Source organism: Dama dama, chromosome 11, assembly GCF_033118175.1.
Source record: "Dama dama isolate Ldn47 chromosome 11, ASM3311817v1, whole genome shotgun sequence".
NCBI lineage: Eukaryota > Metazoa > Chordata > Mammalia > Artiodactyla > Cervidae > Dama > Dama dama.
In genome coordinates this window covers 84419822-84441575 of record NC_083691.1, presented here as the reverse complement: position 1 = coordinate 84441575, position 21754 = coordinate 84419822, and the positions used below count along the sequence as shown (strand labels likewise).

Genomic DNA, 21754 nt, shown 5'->3' with positions numbered 1-21754 from the left:
GTGTGGACTAATGGATAGACTGTTGGACAGGAGGTCAGGAACCTCTGTTCTGTTCTATTCACAGCCTGCTGCCGGGTTGCTATGTAAACTCAGATAAGCCACTTACCCTCTCTGCACCTCATATTTTCCGTTTGTGAAAACATAGGTTAGAGACATTCTGTATTTAGCGCTTCCCAAAGATATTGTGAAAACTAGTTTACTCTGAAGAAGTTCATAGCATCTTTGGGTTGAAAAGAGGCCACGTAAATATGTCATTGTCCCCGTTCCCTTGGACAGCACTCTTGCCATGGACTGAGGTTGTATAAACCGTCTATTATCCGTCACTGCAAAACAGGTACCCTTGTGAGGCGCTTTGTATCACTCAGAAGCTGACTGTGTGCCCCTACAGCCAGAACAACTGGATTTGAATCTGGGATCCACCACTTACTAACTCCATGACCTTGGGCAAGTTAGGATGCTAGATTTCCTCATCTGTTAAAATAGGGATAATAGTAACACCCATCTCATTGGACTGTGATCTAAAATGCAAAAGCATTTATGAAGAGCACCTTGGACATTATGTAGATAGGTAATGCACTTGTATATCAGTGTGTGATTACCGCTGTCACCCAGAGCAGTTCTTCATTGTTAGCACAGCAGGGCAAGTCAGGCTCGCCTCTGGCCTTGGTTTCTTCTGGGCATCTCACCCCAGGATGGTTGCACTCTCTTCCTCCTGAATGTGTGTGTCTCACTCCCACTCCCATAAGCCCTGGGCCCTGAGTATAAACTCCCATAGCTGATGTTATCTGCTCTGTCATCTGTAATAATTGACGGAGTGTCACATAACAGATCAAAGAAATCTAAATGTTTTAGAGTGTCAGAAACATCTCTGATTTAGTAACTTGAAAAAAAAAAAAAAAACTCAAATAGATGTCAGAAGTATTGTAGAATGGAGAGTGAGATAATTGACAGTTGGAAGCTGTGTCCTGACTATTATTTAAAAAACTAAGAAAACATCAGGAGGAGATAGAAGAACAGTTAAAAGCTTAAATTCATTTTAACCTTTCTTGCCAGCTTTCTATAGAAGGTACCCAATGTATAAATTGCTCAAACACAAAGAACTAGAGGGTCAGATTTTCAAAAATCTAAATAAAAATATTTCTTTTTCAGGGGTTAACAATATTTATGAAGGTATAAACATTTAGGATCTGATGAAAATTATTGATTAGGTTTTTTCCTATAACTTACCATAGTGTGGGATTTCAAAGATTGAATAGCATTTAAGAGGTAATCATATGTTTCATTGATTTTTTTTTTTTCTCTCTCTCTCTCTGTTGTTAGAACCAACCTACATCACAATTGATCCACCTGCATGTGGGGAGTTATCAAACTGTACCCTGACAGAGAAGGACTGCATTTATGGTTTCAAACTCGATCACAATGGTTGTCGAACTTGTCAGTGCAAAAACAGTGAGTACATGGAAGACTGTGTTTTTTCAGAGCCTAATATGATATTGTCAAAGCACATTATGTGATTGAATTACCTTTTCATTCCTGTTCATGTCATTGCCTTAGCAACCTGAAAGACGGGAAAAAAAGTGTACTTAATGTAAACACACAGTCAGTTGCAGAAGAAGAGCTGCCCTTTATTCTGCTTTTCACCTTCATTTCATTATACATCAGGATACGCCTTATTGTCCAGCTGCTTCGTGGGTGCAGCCTTGGGAGCTCTGGAGCACATGATTCCAAACACTCCGGGCGCTCTCAGTACCACCCTTGTCTGGGTCAGCCGGTGACAAGGAGGTCACTCACACAGAAGTGTCACATTCCACACGTGGGCACCATAATCTTTAGAATGCGCTCCCCTTTTTTGACCCCAACTTTCCTCCATGTAGATTCCAGTCGTGTCTCCACCATGATCTCTGAAACAAGATAGGGTATATTGCATTTCTTCCTGGGGGAAAAAAAATTGCCCTTCATGTTTAAAATGATTTTGAATTCCTCTAAATCTTCTACGAGAATAAACATTTTAGTCATTCTCCAGGTGACATAATTTCTAGAATTCTGTTGGGTCTTTCCATCTTTTGATACACTTAAAATATGTCATGGTTTTTATGTAAATGTATGGCCTAGAAACAAACAGAATACTCCAGAATTTGGTCTGATCACTGCCCTGCTATTGTGTGGCCTAAGTGGGTGTTAGCTCTTTGGATTATACACTATCAGCTAACACTGAGTTTATAAGGATCTAGAACCAGTTGATGCTTTTTGCATTAGCTGCTCTCTTAGGTGGTTCTCATCTGTTCTGTACTTAGACATTTGATTTTTTTTTTTTTTTTTTAATGACACAAATGCAAGGTCGGATTGGACAAGAAATTACCCTGAGCATTTTCAACCGTTTACAAGCTAGTTGGGATATTTTTGAATCTTGTTGATGTGACCTCATACTTTATCTGTGTCTCTCAGTTTATATTAAATAAGCGTAACTTACATGTCCTCATCTAAATCACTGCCCTAGAATAAATTGTACAGAACCAAGGACAGGGCCTTGTTAGCACCAAAGACCTACCTGTGAAATGACTTTGAACACAGTCTTCAGTTTTTCTTTGGAGTTACTCAACTAACATCATATCAGCTCCATCTCCACAAGGAAATATTGAAATTCTTGGCCTGTACCTTATCTAAGATCAAAATACATTCTATTTGCAACATTTCTTTGCTGGAAACCCTACTGTAAATATGATGAAGTTGGTAGGGTATAGATTGTTTTTCAGGAACCTATACTGCCTTGTGGCTCAACTAGTAAAGAATCCGCCTGCAATGCGGGAGACCTGGGTTCGATCCCTGGGTTAAGAAGATACCCCGGAGAAGGGAACTGCTACCCACTCCAATATTCTGGCCTAGAGAATTCCATGGACTTATAGTCCATCGGATTGCAGAGTCGGTCAAGACTGAGCGACTTTCACTTTCACCATATTACCTTCTGGTAGTCATTGGTTTCTTTCCTAAATGTCGAAAATCTCATGTTTAAACGTTCATTTTGCAGAATTTTCAATTGTCAGTATCAAGTTTAGTTTCTGTAGTGTTAGAATCCTTTGTTCCTTTTGAATCGACATTTGGCCTCTTTTAGTTTTCTGAACTCTCTTTCTTTTCTCTCGATGTCTCTAAATATGGACAGTGCTTCTTTAATCAGCAGGTCCTCTGTGAGCCTCTAGGTATAATTACCCTAGGCACAGAGAGTTGGAATCAATTAATGTAGAGAGATGATCACCTTCTGATTTATCAGTTTCCTTGGACTCTGTATTCCCCTTCTCCTTAATTATTCAACACTTTTTTTGGTAAGGATATTTTTGATAAAGACAGATACTTAGTAGAAGTTGCATAATTCAGTTTTCTCAGTTACTTGTTACCATCATACTGTCTGCCAGATGGAGTTAGTGCTGCAAGGGAGATTATCAAACTACTGTGATGCTGGTTGTTCCTACCTTTAAAATTCCCATGAGCCTCCACCAATCGGACTGTCTGCCTTCCTACGCTTGTTTCTGTTCAGAGGAGGGCAGGTCCCTGTCATACACCTATCTGCCTTTTATACCTCCCTTTGGAAGGCCAGGTTCACTAGGCGGCTGCTTTGGCAGCTGTATCTGTTGGCTTAAATAGTCCGCTTGGGTTTTTTGACCCCAAGATAATTGGTGATTATATATAACAAAGAGTTTATATTTTAATCTTTCTCTTGTATCTCTTGAGCTATACACCCATTTTGATCATGGGAGCATACCTAATATTTTTCCCTGAATTTTTTGAAGTCTAAAAATTCATGTTTCATTGTGCCTAATCACCCCACCCACAGTCTTCACCTGGGCTTTGGTGTTGCGAACTTGTGGACACGGGCACACTTACATAAGAATGCAGCTGATTCACAGTGAGCCCTTTGTAAGTTAAATCCAAAGAAGCAATTTCCCTCAGTTGTCAGTGGAGCCAGTCAAAAGCATCTGACTGGCTTTCGCAAGTTGAGGCTCTGAGAACTCTGCTCTGCCTGGCTTTGTCAAAGGAGCAGCCCCACGTCCTGCTTGCTGTGTGCCTTCATTTCATTAACACGTAGGAGGAAAGAAGTACAGGAGAGCGTTGCATTTTGTGTCAACTGGGATTTGTCATTTTGTCTGTATCAAACAAGCGAAAGGACAGGGAACGTGCATGACAAAGCCATAGAGCCTTCCTGCCGTTAGCAGTCCTGACACCGTTTGATAGGTAAGCCAGATTAAACCAAGCTGCCACACCCTCGGTGTCAGAGTCTTGTGAGTGTTTGGGCCCAGCTCCCCACCAAGCCTCTGGCATCAGACTGACTTGTCTCTGGGTGATTGGGTAGATTGCTTTATTTCCCAGAGCCTCTGTGTCTGCATCTATAAAGGGCAGGTAATAATACCAAATTAATGGGTTATTTTGAGGACAACTAATTAATGAATGCAAAGCTAGCTTTAGTACCTGACATATGGTAATTGTTTACTCTACACAATAGCTGTTTTATAACATGCTTTTCTGAGTCAGCTGGAGCTGGCTGACTGGAAAGCCCCCAGCTTCCCCTCCTTTGTTCCGACACCAACCTGCCTCCGGTTCTTTCTGTCCTCTGAGGGCACACACGCAAACAGCTTTCCTTTTGCCTTTTCATTTTAACCCTCGAACATTCTCAGTCTCTTTCACCTGGTTTTAGAAAAACGAAAGTCCCTTGTACTGAAGGATGGCTAAATATGTTCTTTTGCCCATTGCAGCTACATGTTAAGTATGGATTTTATCTAAATCTCTCCTTCACATTATTTTTCTGCATCCCACCGAAGCCTGTTTCACATGCATTGGTCATAACCATCTATACCCAAGTTTTCCCTTAGGAGTTAGACTATATGTACAGACCACTGGTGTCAAGATTTCTTTCTCAAAATTAAGACCAGCACCAAATAACTTCTCCTTTGTGGCTGGTTTGTTGTTTGCTTGTTCATTTCTTTCATTCTTCTAGCATTTATTGAGTGCCTACTATATGCCAAACACTAGGAGTACGAAAAAGATAAAAATGGACCTTATCCCTGACTAGTATTGGTAATATGTTGGTAATATTGGTTATATGCTATTAGGTTGTAGTGCTATTACATTATAGTCAAGTATATCATAGATAGTCACTGAAGATTGAAATCAAAATCCAGTAGAAACACATCCTTAAAAAGAAGGTGGAGGGACTACCTAGTGGTCCAGTGAACCTTCCAATGCAGGGGGTTGCAGGTTCAATCCCTGGTCAGGGAGTTGAGACCCCAAATGCCTCAGGGTCAAAAAACCAAAAAGATAGAAGCAATATTGTAACAAAGTCAATAAGAGCTTCAAAAAATGGTTCACATCAAAAAAAAAAAAAAATCTTTAAAAATAACCTGAAAGATATATGACAAAGGATGATTTTATTTGAACATGTTGTAACTTTGCTTTTTTAACCTGTAACAAATAACATTTCTTATAACACTGCCAAGCAAAGTAATGCATCAGGGGCATACAGACAATTTAAATTGTCCCTGACTCATTTTTTCAAAGACATATTTAGAATAAAGAAAAGAAACATGGTGGAAAACGTTTAAGAATGCTCAATAGAAACAGAGGTCAAAATCATTTGGACAAGCTACTAAAGATAACTTTATTGATACCAAGCTGTTAGTAGCATTACTTTAACCAAAATGTTTGCCGTCATATATTATGCATTTCTGCTTACTATGGGTACTGTATATAGTAAATGACATCCATATGAATTAAATGGTATTGATCATTTAGCATCTTATTTACATTTTAAAATCAAGTGGATTTCATCAAATTATTTGTAACTTCTCTTCCAGTTTTTAACATTCTGTAATTCTAGGGATTAATAATGCTTTTATCTAGAAACTAATGCAGACATAGAAAGCTAATGGTAGCAGGAAGAGGAAAAGCTTTCATAGTTTTCATGAAATATATATCTGAAGCAAGCATCTAATAGAATGGAAGCTTGCAGCTTCAAATGCACAGAGGCAGGCTCCTGTTTTTATGTCATTGTTACTCTGAACAAACACTTATCAAAGGCAAAATTGGGACCACTGTTTGCAGTGTTAACTTCTTTACTTAACAGCCTTAGGAACTTTATTTGTGGTGTCCGTAACTGCTTGCAGACTGGCGGGAACTGCCAGAACCCCAGAGCGTGAAGCCCTGCAGGAGAAGCACGGCACAGCTCCAGGCACCTCCACGCCGTGTTCGGTGTGCGGTCCCCGTGGTGTCCGCTCAGAGCAAAGCACGGACAGTGCTCCCCGCGGCTGGGGCCACACTGTGCCCCTGCGAGCAAAGGCATCTTTTTTTCTCCCAAATAAACAAAATTTACTGCATAGCTGCTGTCAACCAGCCATATCATACAGGCTCTGTAGTTTGCCATTATTTAGCACTTCTCTTCAATGGGAAATTTCCCCTCTGGATTAGAAGGCATTTTTGGATCACAGTGAAGTCACACCATTGAAAAATTATAAACTTAAAGACTTCCTGGTGGCTTAGAGAGTAAAAGCATCTGCCTATAATGCAGGAGACCTGGGTTCAATCCCTGGGTCAGGAAGATCCCCTGGAGAAGGAAATGGCAACCCACTCCAGTACTCTGGCCTGGAAAATTCCATGGATGGGGGAGCCTGGTGGGCTACAGTCCATGGGGTCGCAAAGAGTCAAGACAGGACTGAGCAACTTCATTTTCACTTTCACCATTCTTTCTACCGACACTTTTGAAACAAACCTATAAACCCCACCCATCTATGAATAAGATGTTTCTAATGTATCTGTTCTACTCTTTTTGTAAAATGTTTGCCTTAAAGTTATACTTCTCTGAAGAAAAGTTCATAATTGATACATGGATCTAGGAATACTTTGAAATCTTTAATGTTCCCTATTTCTGAGTTAGCAGATGATATTTGGAGACATTTAGCAAGTTCCAGTATCATTAAACTTTTTTTGATACTAAGTTTTTTCATCCCATTATTTTCTTTTTTTGTTGTTTGTTTTTTTAATTTATTTTTTATTTTTAATTAATTTATTTATTTTACTTTACAACATTGTATTGGTTTTGCCATACTTTGACTTGAATCGCCATGGGTGTACATGTATTCCCCAAGTATTTTCTATGAGCATGTCAGTCTTGATGAGAGTGGAGGAGTAAATAGCAAGAATTTTGACAGGTTCATTCCCTTAGCAAGTCCTTGCTGAGTGCTCGCTCCATGCTGAGCACCATGATAGCATCTGGACTATAAGTGGATCCCTGCCCTAGAGCTCCCTTCTTCTAGGGAGGGAAATGAGATAGCAGGCTGATGAGCTGTCCCAAGTCAGGGCAGCACAGTGGCAACCTGCTCAAGAAGTCACAGCGAGTCTGAAGACCATGAATGTGCTCTATTTTCATTTAAACGCAGCAGCCTTTGCTTGAAGTTCCTGTCTGCTGCAAAGCAGAGGTAAAGACAGACTTAGTTTCTTTCAAAATTTTTAAGCTTAGTGATGCAACAGCTTTTATTCAGGATGAAAGCCCATTCTACTGGGTTGGCCAGAAAGTTTGTTCAGGTCTTTCTGGTTAAACCTGAACACATTTTTTGGCCAACCCAATAAATTTAAGATCTATGGGAAAACTCCTTGACTTTACAGGACCACCAGAAAAATGAAAGCACAGAGGTGCTCAGACTCAGAGTTTCAAGGAATTCGGTCCCCAGGGATGTTCTCAGAGTGGTTTTAATTCATGGATTTCCCACATAATGTACTTGATATCAAGACTTAAAATTTCTGTAATAAGAAAAAATGGATTCACAACTTAGATCTTGGTGTCAGAGAAAGAAGTGTGGCTATGAAAGTCTTCTCCCTCCTTCATCATCTCTGTAATAATGGGGAAGCAATGATGACCTTTCAAGTCATATAATTATAAAATTTCAAATGAGCCATTTAGAATATTGCTTTTAAGGATGCAAATTAGTAATCAGTTGCTTCACTGTGTGATACAGACCCATGAGGTTACATTAAATATGTGTAATGAAAGGTTTATGATGATGACAAACTAGAAAATTATACCATAAATCACATTATCCTTTTTAAAAGATAGCATATTAAATATCAAGTGTTGTCAGCTAAGATTCACAAAAGATGCTCTCTTAAAATATTTATGTAAAACATGAACCCATTTCAACTATTTAATTGTAGTTAAGGTTTAAATCTGGGGGCTTCCCTGGTGGCTCAGTGGTAAAGAATCTGCCTGCAATGCAGGAGACCCAGGTTCAATGCCTGGGTCGGGAATATCCCCTGGAGGAGGGCATGGCAACCCACTCTAGTTCTCCTGCCTAGTGAATCCCACGGACAGAGGAGCCTGGCGGGCTGCAGTCCATAGGGTCGCACAAGTCGGACACGACTGAAGCAACTAAGCAGCAACAAGGTTTAAATTTAGATTAAAAGATTTGTGTGTAGAAGGGACATGTGTTCTGTTTTTCCCAATAACGTGTACATTATTTACAGTGTTTATGCTCAAAGGATATCCACATAAATGCATTTATTATTCCAACAAAAGTAGTCTCTTCCCATTTTACCAGTCCACACAGAACACTGATTAAACATTGCCACACTTTCGCCAGCATCATATCTGCTTCTTTAAATTTGATTCTCTTTCAAATTCTACATTTAATTTAGACAAATCTCAACTTTCTTTAGTTACATCACCAAGCATGCTTTTCTTATTTACTTTAACATGTTTATTGCTTGTGTTACTCTTGTAATCCCTGTGTCATACCTTTTACATTTCTTTAGAAGATTTCCATTAAGCTAATAGAAGTTTCTTGTGCCAGCCACTATTTCTTCTTCCCTCTTTTCCCCTCTTCTACAGTGAGTTATGACTGACTCAGAGGACAGTTAGCCATCACTCCAGGTTCTGCCAACAGGGGAGAGTTTGAACATTTCAAATAGTGGATAAACATTAATCTAGATATTTCTTTGGCACATACACTTTTTGTCAATTAGCCAAGTGTATCTAAATAGCTGAATATTTTTCAGCAGTGGGGAAAAAGTATCTAGTTGAAACACTGATTGTTTCACTTTGTATTAGTTATTAGAAATATACCTCTTAAGGAAAAGGTAAGCAGTCCTTTATGCTCCATACAGTATACAGTATTATACAGTAACGTCTAAAACTCATAAAAGTAAACATATGTGAATGTGCTTCTCATGGCATGTATTAGGAACAAAATGCATAATGAATTTTGAGGTGTAAGCTTCCAGTTCTCACGTTTGAATGATAAATAGTAATCAGTGGTTTGAAGTGACCAATAAGAACAAATTTCATGAGAAAGCGCACTCCGTTTTATCCACATCTTAAATAGTAGTTGCCAGCCTGCTTTTCAGCCCTAGATTGGAGTAACATCAGAAACTATTATTCAAGAGCTGAACTTTATTCTGTGTATTAGTACCAAAGCGTGAAGCTGCATTCCGATAACCATGATAAACACGAAATGGCACCATCTGTAGTTTTTAACCATTGCTGATGCTGTGGCAGACCTGAGAACCTCACATCTGTGGAGGACTGGACGGTCGGGGGATCTTGAAGCGTCGGATGTGTTCTGGTCCCTTCATCCTTGGGAGAAACGTGCTGTCCATGTGTCTTCACAGGGGAGGAGCTCTGCATGGGCCTCAAACGAGGCTGCACCCTGAACTGCCCCTTCGGCTTCCTAACAGACGCCTATGGCTGTGAGATCTGTCAGTGCCGCCCGCGCCCCAGGAAGTGCAGACCCGTAGTCTGTGAAAAGCATTGTCCATTTGGATATCTGTACGTATTTCTTAATCAGAAGAGCTCTTCTCCGTTGTCTGTAACTTGACGAAGTGTGTTACCTATTTTTGGAGGCTGTTTTTGTGTGTTTGTGAACAAATCAGTGATGTACTGAAGTCCGAAGTATCTATGCTTGTTTTGTTAGAGGAATCAGAAAGTGGGAAAAGGAGGTATGTCCAAGGGTAAGAATCAGGTTTTACTCTTCTTTGAAGACGGGCCAGAGCCTTGTTATGACACTGCCCTTGGGCCTGTTGGGTGAGATTCCCTATAGGCAGGGCCTTCGGACACTGCTGAAGGGAGTGGACCTGTCATGAGGCCCCAGAGATGTAAACTCTTCGACTCTGCACAGCTGTCCCAGCGACTCTTTTGTAATAACCTATTTAGTCCATACTTTAGGATGCCAAGCTGCTGATTTGCAATATGGAGCATCCTTACCTGCCTCCCTATCTTACCTTGATGTTTGTCTACAGTTTACACTATCCTTTTTTTTCAGTAGCAGTAGATTTTATGAATTTCCTTGGAGATAAGAATTATGACTTATATTTTCAAATATTCTTGATTGACTCAAACCCCATGAACACTCAGATTATTCTCGGGGGAAAATAGATATTTCACATTTGTTACTTTGCTGTCTGTCTTAGCATCTCCTTCTGCATGTGTCAAGTTGGTTCCTTAAAAATAGCCTTTCAGAATTTTTCTTTCTCATTCCTGCCTTGGTTCCTTCCATTTTAGTCTCTCTCCCTTTCCAATATGATATGTTTATATAATGCTAGTAGTATAAGGGACTTGGAGCCATCATCTCTTGCCCAGCACCTTAAAGGCACTGTTTTTATTCTTCCCCCTGGAAATTCATGTTTAACAGGGAGAAGGGAACCTTAATTTTAATTGGATAATTAAAGTTGGGAGACATTATTCTTTAAAATTCCCCAAGTTAACTAATAAATCATCATTTTTCTTAATCCTAAAATATGAATGCAAAACTAATAAAAGTAGAGTTATTTCTTAGCTTACTTGCTAATGTAGAATAAAGGATTATTATCATAATAGTACCTACAACCTCTTCCTGCAGCATTATAACAGTTTAGAACCCAGGCTGCACTCAAGTCCAAGCTTCATTTTGGAGAGGACTCTCTAGAAGATTGTAGATTCCACTTGATATTCCTGTCATTAAGCACATTCAAGGAGGACCAAGTTGAATGGCTAGCACATGTGTTTCAAGGACAGCCTCTGAAGGAGAAATCCTGGCCAGACACCACATGGGAGTATTAGGTTAATGCTCATGTATACCTGCTGGGTGGATCATTACTGTGTCTGTGCAGCAAATGCTCACACAAGGGAGGGGGGTGGAGAGAAGGAATGGATAGGTGAATAAATGAGTGTACAAACAAACCCATTAAAGACTTGTTAGGGCTCAAAAATGGCAGAGTCTATGGCATGAGTATGAACCATCCATTTAATCCGTTGTTTTCATTATATTGATGTAAACATGTAAACTCTGGTGTTGGTTCTCATTTCACTTAGCAGATAATAGTTTGTCACTGGGCAGGTATATACCAACATTTCCCACAGGGCTGTTTTCTTTTAGAACCTCTTAATTTGCCCAACATAAGAAAAAACAGGGTTTATTTATTTATTTATTTTTAGTTGAGCACACCGTTGCCTTTTAGGGCTCCCTGGGATGAAACCTGAAGGTAGCTAGACTTAACCCCTCCTTCTCTGCTGCCCAGGAAGCCCAGCTAGGGCAAAGCGTGTGGAGGAGATGTTAAGTCTAAGAGAGGACCCGGAGCTGCAGATAGTGAACAGAAGGAAGAGGAGAGCAGATGAACACCTTTTGTAGCAGAGAAGATCATTCTCCTTTTAGAGAAAACAAGGAATTGTTGCTAAGAATTTTTTTGTCCACTTGAACCATGGTGATATTTTAATAAGCACGTAATTATTTAATATCATCTTCCTGGTCAGCGCAAAATTTAGGCACCCTGGTTTATTAAAGGGAAAAAAAAATTATTCATCCAGCCATTTTCCTTTATTCTCTGTGCCTCAGTCATGCCCCATAGTTTTTCAATTGGTATTCTTTACTGGTTAATGAAATAACTATTGGACATTGAGTATAGAACTTCTCAGATGTTTTATTCTTCATCATGTCTGTGTGTCCTTTAGCTCTGTCTATCTACTACAAGATTCTATAGATATCTCAATAAAATGTTTACTGATGTCTGAAATTTCTTAAGAGAATGTGGTCATGTGAGGAAGGCAGTGGCCCTAACAAAAGAAGGACTTCTGCCTTTAATGCTGGCCTCCAACATTGACCAGCCATCTGTCCTTCACCTTCTTATTCATGAAGTTGCACGTTCATCTTCTTTTGTACTTGGTACCACTTTTCCTAATCAAATCAACAGTCATATCATTGAGATTCTGATAGTCATATCCTAGACTCCTCATTGCTTGGACAATTCTAACCCTTGGCCATGGGTGGATGGTGGTCATGGCCCCAGGGAGCTAATTACACGTCGCTCCAGAGGGTCGTGAGAGAAGAAGGTCAAGTCATTCTGCTTAATGACAACAATACCACTTCCGTGACCCTGGGGGTGAGCACTGGGGCGTCATTTGAGACTTTCGGATTTTCTGACCTCTGACAAAATTTTAATTACTCAGGAAGAATAAGCACGGCTGTGACATCTGTCGCTGTAAGAAATGCCCAGAGCTCCGGTGCAGTAAGATCTGCTCCCTGGGTTTCCAGAAGGACAGTCATGGCTGTCTCATCTGCAAGTGCAAAGGTAAGTGCCAGTGCATGCCCTTTCCCCAGGAACCAAGAAAAAGACAGCCTGTCAATGAAACAGTTTCACTGGTCATTGTCCGCTCTGACAACACCATCACTCTCTAGGGGACCATCTCTTGCCACTCCGTGGACTGTAGCCCCCACTGCCCACCCCACTTGGTTTTAGAGAACCCCATGGATAGAGGAGCCTGGCGGGCTACGGTCCATGGGGTCTCAAACAGTTGGACAGACAGCACATAAGACAAAGTAGAGCGAAAGGAGGAAAATTCAGTTATAAGCCTGCCAGTAGGAGAGACACGGATTTGTAAGGGTTTTTTCCTTCCATTTTTCAAAATTGAGGGCATATTTACATGAATTATTTTCACGGTCCTGTCCCGTATCACGAACCGTGCTATGTAGACGGGATTTTTGGTGACTGAGTAGCGTTGCCTGTCCAGACACTGCAGGCTGTTTCTCCTGTGTAGTAGCTGCTGCTTCACCAGCCTGCCTTCTGTCTGTCCAGAGGTCTCTGCCTCCGCCGGGCCACCCGTCCTATCCGGCACATGTCTGTCCATGGATGGCCATCACCATAAAAATGAGGAGAGCTGGCATGATGGGTGTCGGGAATGCTACTGTCACAGCGGACGGGAGATGTGCGCTCTGATCACCTGCCCCGTGCCTGCCTGTGGCAACCCCACCATTCACCCGGGACGCTGCTGCCCATCGTGTTCAGGTAAAGGCTGGCTGACGGCCCGTTTGCTCCCTGAGCAAGCGACTTCCGCCTGCTAGCGCCTCATCACGTCTCTCACTCGGGGGGGAGTGCAGGGGACGACCCCTGGAACACACTTCACCTCTCTGGTTTTCATCAGCAGTAGCCACAAGCGTCAACAGGGCATGATAAATGATTAGCCAGAAACCACTAGACTATTCTAGAGCTCTAAAAGCACTCTCCTAAGTTTTGAAGATTTGAACTCCCTAATATTGGTCTTTGAACTCCATTTGTATAAAGGTTTGTGGTCTTACGTACTTAAAACTCCAGCTCTCCACTTTATGGATAGTGTATTGAGGCTGAGTGTGTTAGTTTATTGGAGGGGCTTGGTGCTGATCTTATTCCATGAAAGCTTTTTATTTATAAAGTAGTAATCGAGAGGGAGAGAATTACTAAAGTCTGTGGCTATTGCTTTTTTTTATTCCTAATTAATAGACATATGGCAGTCTTGCCAAATGGAGATGTTTAGAGTGACCACATATCCAAAACATTTAAAATCATAATAATGCTCATCAAGATAAGTTAGTAGAAGAACAGATTTATAATTCACAGTGCTCCAAATTATGGTTGTCCATAACAGTAATTATTACGATAATACCTCATCTAGTACCTTACATGCAAAGAGCTCAGCACGGTTTTATATTTATTATTTCTTCCACTAAGTGGAGGCCACTGAGTTAGGGAAAAATAAACTCAGGCAGATTTTCATTTGGAAAACAGACACAGAGATTAACTCTCTTAACCAAAGTAAAATAGTGCGTCAGCTGGCAGGCCAGAGAGACGTGAAGTCTCCTGAGTCTTGCATCAGATTTCTTTTACAGTTGAAATGTACTGTCTGAGTTTGGAGTAGTGAAGGTATTTCCCCTGGTCAGTCCTGGTTCTGTATCTCCCTCTGCCTGTGCAACAGGTACACTCAAGAACCTGAGACCTGGGCCTTTGGCAGCAAGGCAGGCTCCGCCTGGGAGGGAAGGCGCCACACACTAGCACCTGGGTCTGCACCTGCTTTGCCTGCCAGGGTGGGAGTGGGCAGAGGGGCACTGGAAGTCCTTCTCAGCCCTGAGAGTCTGCGTACCTCGATACCTAAGGAAAGTGCCAGGCAGCCTCCATGCCCCTATGATAGTGGCCAGATTGGTTCTGTTTCCCCTGGTTAAGCCAGATGCGCTCTGTATCAGAACTGTTTCCTGGTTCATGTTTTGCTAGTTAAATATGAAAAACCACCAGTGTCTACCGAAACAGAAGATAAATGAACAAATGTAATGAGACAGAACTGATTTGACTCTTAGGGGAAAGAAAAATCATTTATTCCAGTGAAGACCCCCGTGCTTTAATTATGAGCATGAAAGTGTAGAGTGTGGCCTGCATCTGGGTCTTTGCTAAACTTGGTACTCAGTGAAGAACTCTAACTGGTGGAAATGCAAAGATATTACTGAGAATAGATGACTGACTTGAGTATTGAAAGTCAGTGAAACCAAATGTAGTTTTCTCTATTACAGAGATATGAAAAGTTCTTACATGAACACACACAGAATTAGCGGTGTGTAATTGTGGATGAGTGACTATCTAGATAACACATACAAAAACATATAGGTATTAACATATATAGATATGTAGGTATGTTTTCTTCCAGAAATCTTTAGTGAGTTGCCATGTATGGAACTTTCTGAATAGATACCCCTGCACTGATACATTCATGGACTCCTACTCCTACTTTAAAGAGTATTTTCTTCTGTCTTCTATTCAAAGATCAGCTATTTTTCCTTCTGAGATAAGTAAGCAACTCTGAACTCTTCTGATAGACGATTCATTAGATGATATGGTTTCTCAGATTTTTTTCCCCTATCTCTCTTACCTTCTACCTTTTACTTTTTCTACCTTTCAGTTTTTCTGTCACATCTGATCACTCATGTTTTGCCTTGAGGTACATGGATGTATATAGCAAAGGAAATCAGAGGGTAAGGCACCTGCAGACACATGTCATTTTTCTTCTGACCATTTTCCCGAGTCATCCACATTTAAAAGGGCAGCAATTCTCAACCCTCTGCAAGTCCTTTCCAAAGGGAGCCTCTTTCCAACATTAGTGCACTGATACTGTTTGGAACAATTTTATCTTTTCCTGTAAGCCATGAGAAATGTACTTTATCTCATACCAGCCCAATTTTTATTCTAATTATCTTCCTCTCTACTTCCCTCATATACTAGAATGTCTGGCCCAGTTGCTTATGCACATAAGTGTTGGCTGATGTCAGTTTTCTGTGGTATGTACACTTGGTCAAAGTTCCAGTCTTTACTAGCTCCCTGGAGACAAAGCTGTCTTAAAAGTTACCTTCTTAGCTGGACCTGGGCCCACACCACTGTATCTCCTCAGTATTGCTAACTCTCAGGCTGAACACTACTTTGAAAGACATAGCCCATGAGTTCTTAGGAGATGTCAGCTCCGAGCATCTCTGCACAAACAGCGTAGTTCTTCTGGGGCCCGATCTCCGCTGAGCTCCAGGCTTGAGCCCGCCGCAGTGTCTGCAGACGGCTGCTCTTCAGGGTTCCCCCCTGTCAGCACCTTCTGGAAACGCCTGTTGTGTTTGGATGATACGAACATGGTTAATATCTTCATATTTCTCATTTCCTCAGCACAACTTCAGGGCAACTCCCAGTGCCTCTTCAGACATTTCCAGCATTAAATTCACTATCATTATCATCTCACCAGGAGCTCCAAATCACCCCTCCACTGGGGAAAAAGACCTCATACTTACTGTCAACCTCTAAGCGTTTACCTCTCTTGATCGTATCTCCGAATGTTTAGTCTCAGGTGAGGTTTCACACTGTAGATTCTGAAAAAGCATTCCTGCTCACTGGGCTGACAGCTGGTCTATAGTGGGGTGTGTCCCGCTTAACAGTAGGACTTATTTCTGAGCCTAAAAGGACTCAGGGCCCCAAAGATAATGAAGAGGATGAAGCACAAATCAGTTGGCAGTTCTGTTTAATCTATAGGCACGTTCATGATGCAAAGAAGCATAGACTTAGGTTCAAATCCCTTGTCTCCCCTCAATATTCTGAGTTCTCAGTTTCGTCATAAGTAAAATAGGATAACGCTACCTGTTCACACAGCTGGTGTAAGGAATAAACGAAGTACCATATGTAAAGTACTAAACATGGAAACCGGACCATAGTGAACATTCAGTTAGTGAGAGATCTTTATTCTAGACAGTCCTACACATTCACAGACATCCCCTAAGAGGCTCCTGTTTCCTTCCACAGTGAGAGTCCCTGTAATTTAATTGTCTCAACAGATTCTGTCATTCCATGTTGACAGACTCGAACCATTTCCTGAAAAAATAGCTCTTCTGCCTTTATTTCTGTGCATGGAACGTTTTCTTCCTGTCCTCGGGGTAGGAGCCACCAGCTCGTCTCCTCTGTCCCTCAAAGCCCACAGCGCCGGGTTCTTCACCAGCTGGTGAGACTGCAGCCGGATCATTTCCTGTGTTTGGATCTTCTCTCGTTCCCCAGATGACTTCGAGGTGCAGAAGCCGGAGCTCAGCACGCCCTCCGTCTGCCACGCCCCCGGGGGCGAGTACTTTGTGGAGGGGGAGACGTGGCACATTGACGCGTGCACCCAGTGCGCGTGCCACGGCGGCCGGGTGCTGTGTGAGACGGAGGTGTGCCCGCCGCTGCTCTGCCAGGACCCCGCCCGCACCCAGGACTCCTGCTGCCCGCAGTGCCCAGGTAACGGGCGCGCGCCTCGGGAGGCTGGGCCTCGGGGAGGCGCGGGGCGGGCAGCGCGGGGGCCGCAGCCCGAGCCTCGTCCTCCTGCAAGACCAGGGGGCCGGGTGGAGCCCCATGTGGGAGCGTGCCAGGCCCAGTCACCAGTATCCCGGGCGGGAGCGACCCGGGCAGCCGGCTTCCTAAATCCACTCCCTTCTGTCGGTCACATGTTTATGCCATCAGTATGCTTTGCACCAGAGATGACTTTGAACAATAACAGAAAATTGTTTCTGTCTTTTTTTTCTCTTAACCGTAAATCTGAGACTCAAGAGAGAGTCCTGCTGCACCAAATTATTCCAAATGATTTTGCTATTGTGAAAAGTCATCTTTGTCATTGCAAAATGTGAAGAGCAGTAATTGATAAAGAATGTAACTTAAATTCTTTGAAAAATGTAAGATATATGTGTTTGATGAAGAGCCTTTGTTAAACAGAAGAATTGCTAAAATATGCATAACACCCACATTTTCAAATCTGCAGTGCTTAAGATCCAAAAGTATTAAGTGACCAGCACTGCATATGTACAAAGAACACTACTGTTGTCTTTTTTTTTCCAGTCCTCAGATAATCTGGCCTTAGCAGATGAATTTATAGTCATGTAACAAATACAATGAAATTTTGTCAGACTTTTAAACATAAGTTGCTGATCTTGCAACTAAAGTAGCAATTCTAATACTAGAATATATAACTTTTTTCCAGAATATACTTAATTTGTACATTTATCATTACCAAGTAGATAGCACACTAGTGTTGTTTTGCTGTTGCTTAGTCTTTTATCTTTTCAACTTAAATCATTTATTTTCTAAATGTATATTCTTAAAGCATTTCTGCTCAGTAAAACAAAAACCCTTGCATTTGATTAGTTTCTTTACATTGGATTGTCTAGTCAACCAACTGGAATCTCTTATTCTGTCATTATATAACCAGCATAGTTGATGTCCAAAATCTTCCTGGGTTCACATTGATGATATTTTAAATTGCATCAGGTGAAATTGTAGGGATAGCCACATTTTTGCTGTTATCATCATGCCCTGCTGCTCAGGTATTATCTTAGTACAGAGTCTTTGGTGTAATTTTCAACCATGTTAGTCTGAAAAGCTTAGTTAGTGTGACATCTTTTCTAATATAAGTAATCATTCAGATGTGTTATGTTATTAGGATATACCCTGGAAATGACAGAGCTAGTCACTTAGTCATGTCTGACTCTTTGCGACCCCCATGGACTGTAGCCCACCATGCTCCTCTCTCCATGGGATTCTCCAGGCAAGAATACTGGAGTGGGGTTGCCATACCCTCCTCCAGGGGATCTTCCCCACTCAAGAGATCAAACCTCGTCTCTAACGTCTCCTGCATTGGCAAGTGGATTCTTTACCACTAGTGCCACCTGGGAAGCCCGATCTTAGGATACTTGTATTATAATATTGTCCCAAAATGATATATAGGCAATAAAACCAGAAGAATTGCGTCCCTTGTAGTGATTGTGTCTCCTCGGATGCTTTGTCAGTCCCTCTCTCCTTAACTTACACTCTCATCTGGCCTGGTTTAGAACAAGGTCTAGAAGTGGACTCATGAAGAAAGATTGAGCATCCCTGTAGGTGAAGATAAAGGGAGAAAATAGAAGAGCACTTCTTTCTTTTCCACACTTTTAAAATTCTCATTCATTTTTGATATTTTAAAGTTGGAGAGAAGCATAGCACAGAAGAAAGAGGGGGCTGGAATAGAAATAAAAAGAATGAATGAACGCCAGTGAAAGAACTGGTAAAAAACAGAATAAGTTAGTTAACACACTATTGACCGGGGGATTTTTGTAGAAACTAATGCCTATGACCGGCAATTTATTATGTAAGTGAACATTGAAACATCTCTAGTCAATAATGTTTGGGTCACAGAAAACATACTTATATGTTTCTAGTCAGTAACTTGTTAATATTTGGAATCAGAGGTATAAAGAGGGGTTCTCCTTTCTTCCTAAAAATGGAAAGAGGCCCAACGAAGGAAGATACCATGGGCAAGATACCAGATGACACCTTCATCAGGGTTCAGTTAGTCTGCTGCCCTTGGGGCAGACGCTGCATCTCAGCTGCAGCTCTCACTCCAACTCTGCTGGCCCTCCCCTGAGGTCCCCTCCAGACTCAGGGGACCTCACTAAGAGGTGTGTGAGATATTCGTTTCAGCTGCTAGTTCATGATTTCATCGCTGCTTCCTCTTGTGAGTTTTCAGACACCAGGTTGGGTGTTGCTTGCAAGAGCTAAGCTGTCATAACCCACAGAAACCTCGTGCCAGTTTGCAGAACCTCATGTAGACTAGTGTGAGTTGCCCTGATTGCCAGCCACATCAAAAGTTAACGTCAGTCAGTCTCTTAAAAAGAACTTAGCCCTCAACATGGATGACCCAGAAAAGGTCCCTGAGAAAGCAGTCCCGTCTTCCCATCTTTAACTCACATGCATGTGATCCAGTTTTCCTAAAACTGAGCCTGGAGCACTTTTGGAGCAGTGGAAACCAGTGGCTGTTCTTTCTCTGTCGCTGCCTTCAGGACTGGCAGTAGGAGATACAGTTACACAATTTGGTCTCTCAGCCCCAAAACAAAGCAGCTACCCCACTTCTCATAGACACTCTCCTTGTCCAGTCAAACTTGTTGCTGGGGGGTGTACTCATGAGGGAAACAGAAAGTGAAGCACTGAGAGCTTCTGCAGGACTGTGATAACTACATGTTTATTAAAGAGGAGACTTTATGAAGTTGATTCTGAGAAGAACAGATGATACTTCTGTCCCTGTGTCCATTGAGAAAATGGGATTCTCTTCAAGAATTGCACCTTCTAGACTCAAGTGCAGAGGTGGTTAGAAGAGCTCTCTTGTCGGTGACATTGCTCAACCAGGAACCTCACCCACTTGTACTTTGCTTTGTTATATCCCATCAGCTTTCTGCTTGAGTTAACAGTTCTCAAGTCACTTCAGTGAATGCCAAGACCCAGAGAGAGATCCGGGGTTTTCTGGCAACGTTCTTTTCTGTTAAGTTGTTGCAAGATCTCAAGACCCTCTGGTCTGTCTATACGTAGGAAAAACATACAAGACTTGCAGCTAGTTTCTCTGTAGGTACATCCTCAGGAGTTACTACATTCCCCATTCACCTTTTAGCCATTAATGTGAATACCTAAACATTGAAGTGTCACATGCGGTTTAGAAGTCTGTTTGGGTGTTGGTTGGTTAGGACTGCATGGGGCTGCAAATAGGAGAAAACTCAGCTCAGTTTTTAAACAAGTAGAGGTTTCTTTTCCATGCATTATGGGAAGCTTGGAGCCAGATGTTGACCACATTAATTTAATATCTTAGTGATAGCAAGGGCTCTCTTTTACAGATATGAGAAGGATATTACAGCTACAGGCCACAGGCTCATATTCAAGGCTGGAAGGTTAGTGAGCGAGCACACTTTGTGTGGGGCAGAGTGAAGCTCACTGTGTTACACGGTGGGTACCCTGCAGCGTCGTCTTTCCCCTGCTGACCTTCTGTTCTCTTTTGCAGATGAACCTCTCCAGCCTTCCTCATCCCACAATGACAGTGTGCCTAGTTACTGCAAAAACGATGAAGGGGATATATTCCTGGCAGCTGAGTCCTGGAAACCCGACGTGTGTACCAGCTGCGTGTGCATGGACAGCGTCATTAGCTGTTACTCTGAGTCTTGCCCTTCTGTATCCTGTGAAAGACCTGTGTTGAGAAAAGGCCAGTGTTGTCCCTACTGCATAGGTAAGACCAAGAAAAAAAATCCTTTCTCTTGCCCAGCGACCACTAATTCTCTATTGACAGCTATATGCCTAGATCAGTTAGTAATTTTGAAATCCGTTTTTCTGGTTGACATACCACACAGACCCAGTGTAGGTCACAACAGGAGGAGCAAAGATGTGAAAGGTGTATTCCCGAGGTAAAACATGTTGAGAGTACAGAAATGCTTTCTGAGGATGTCATAATGTTATAATGCCATCAGGTTCTACTGGGCTCCTTTGGCATTTGGGCATTTTCAGTATTAGAGTCAGAACACTCTTCCTTCACCCTGTTATTGACTGTTATGCCCACACAGAACCACCATGTCTCGTATCAGAGTACACTTAGGGCTTGAAGCTTGCCACTGCCTTGAGATCCGCCAGATACCAGATACTGATTTAATCTCCCCGTTCTTCCTCTGTCTGCTAACACTTAATTGATTCTGTTTAGACCATGCAGTTGTCCGTGTTGAGGGCTTAGGGACACAGAGGGAGGCCTGTGTCACTGACGGAGCCCTCTCCTTCATGTGACCCACGGGGATGCGTCTTACAATCAGAGGACATACGTATATTAGCCCCTGACAGCTATACCAAAACTAGTCCTATGCACACAAGCCAGATACTGTTCTGGAGTCCGAAAGGTGAGGCTCAGACAGCTGGCAGCTCTGATACAAGCACAGTCCCTACTCCCAAGGTTCTCACTCTCTCTGATTGCTTCTGTCTCAAGTAAAACTCATAAAGTCAAGTGAAAGACAATGACGTATCTCAGTCCAGTTGTGAACCTATAATCAGAGTTAGCAGGTGAAAAATTAGGCAAGCTGCATTAATGGCAGGCATCATGCATTTATTGTTGAAGATATTTGCATGCTTTCTAGATGCAAGTCAGTGCATATATTTGGAATAAATGCGTGATGAGGAGGAG

The 21754-nt window shown here is 41.9% G+C and overlaps 1 protein-coding gene across 2 annotated transcripts in view; it reads left to right on the top strand.

Moving 5' to 3' along the window:
- CRIM1 (cysteine rich transmembrane BMP regulator 1) overlaps positions 1 to 21754 on the top strand; it is a 202968-nt gene that overhangs the window by 147701 nt on the left and 33513 nt on the right. For both annotated transcript variants that reach the window (XM_061155608.1, XM_061155607.1), the window contains 6 exons: positions 1321 to 1449; positions 9643 to 9799; positions 12452 to 12573; positions 13078 to 13287; positions 16825 to 17040; positions 20597 to 20818. In XM_061155608.1, the coding sequence (XP_061011591.1) occupies positions 1321 to 1449; positions 9643 to 9799; positions 12452 to 12573; positions 13078 to 13287; positions 16825 to 17040; positions 20597 to 20818 (1056 nt within the window). The remainder of the gene's footprint in view (positions 1 to 1320; positions 1450 to 9642; positions 9800 to 12451; positions 12574 to 13077; positions 13288 to 16824; positions 17041 to 20596; positions 20819 to 21754) is intronic.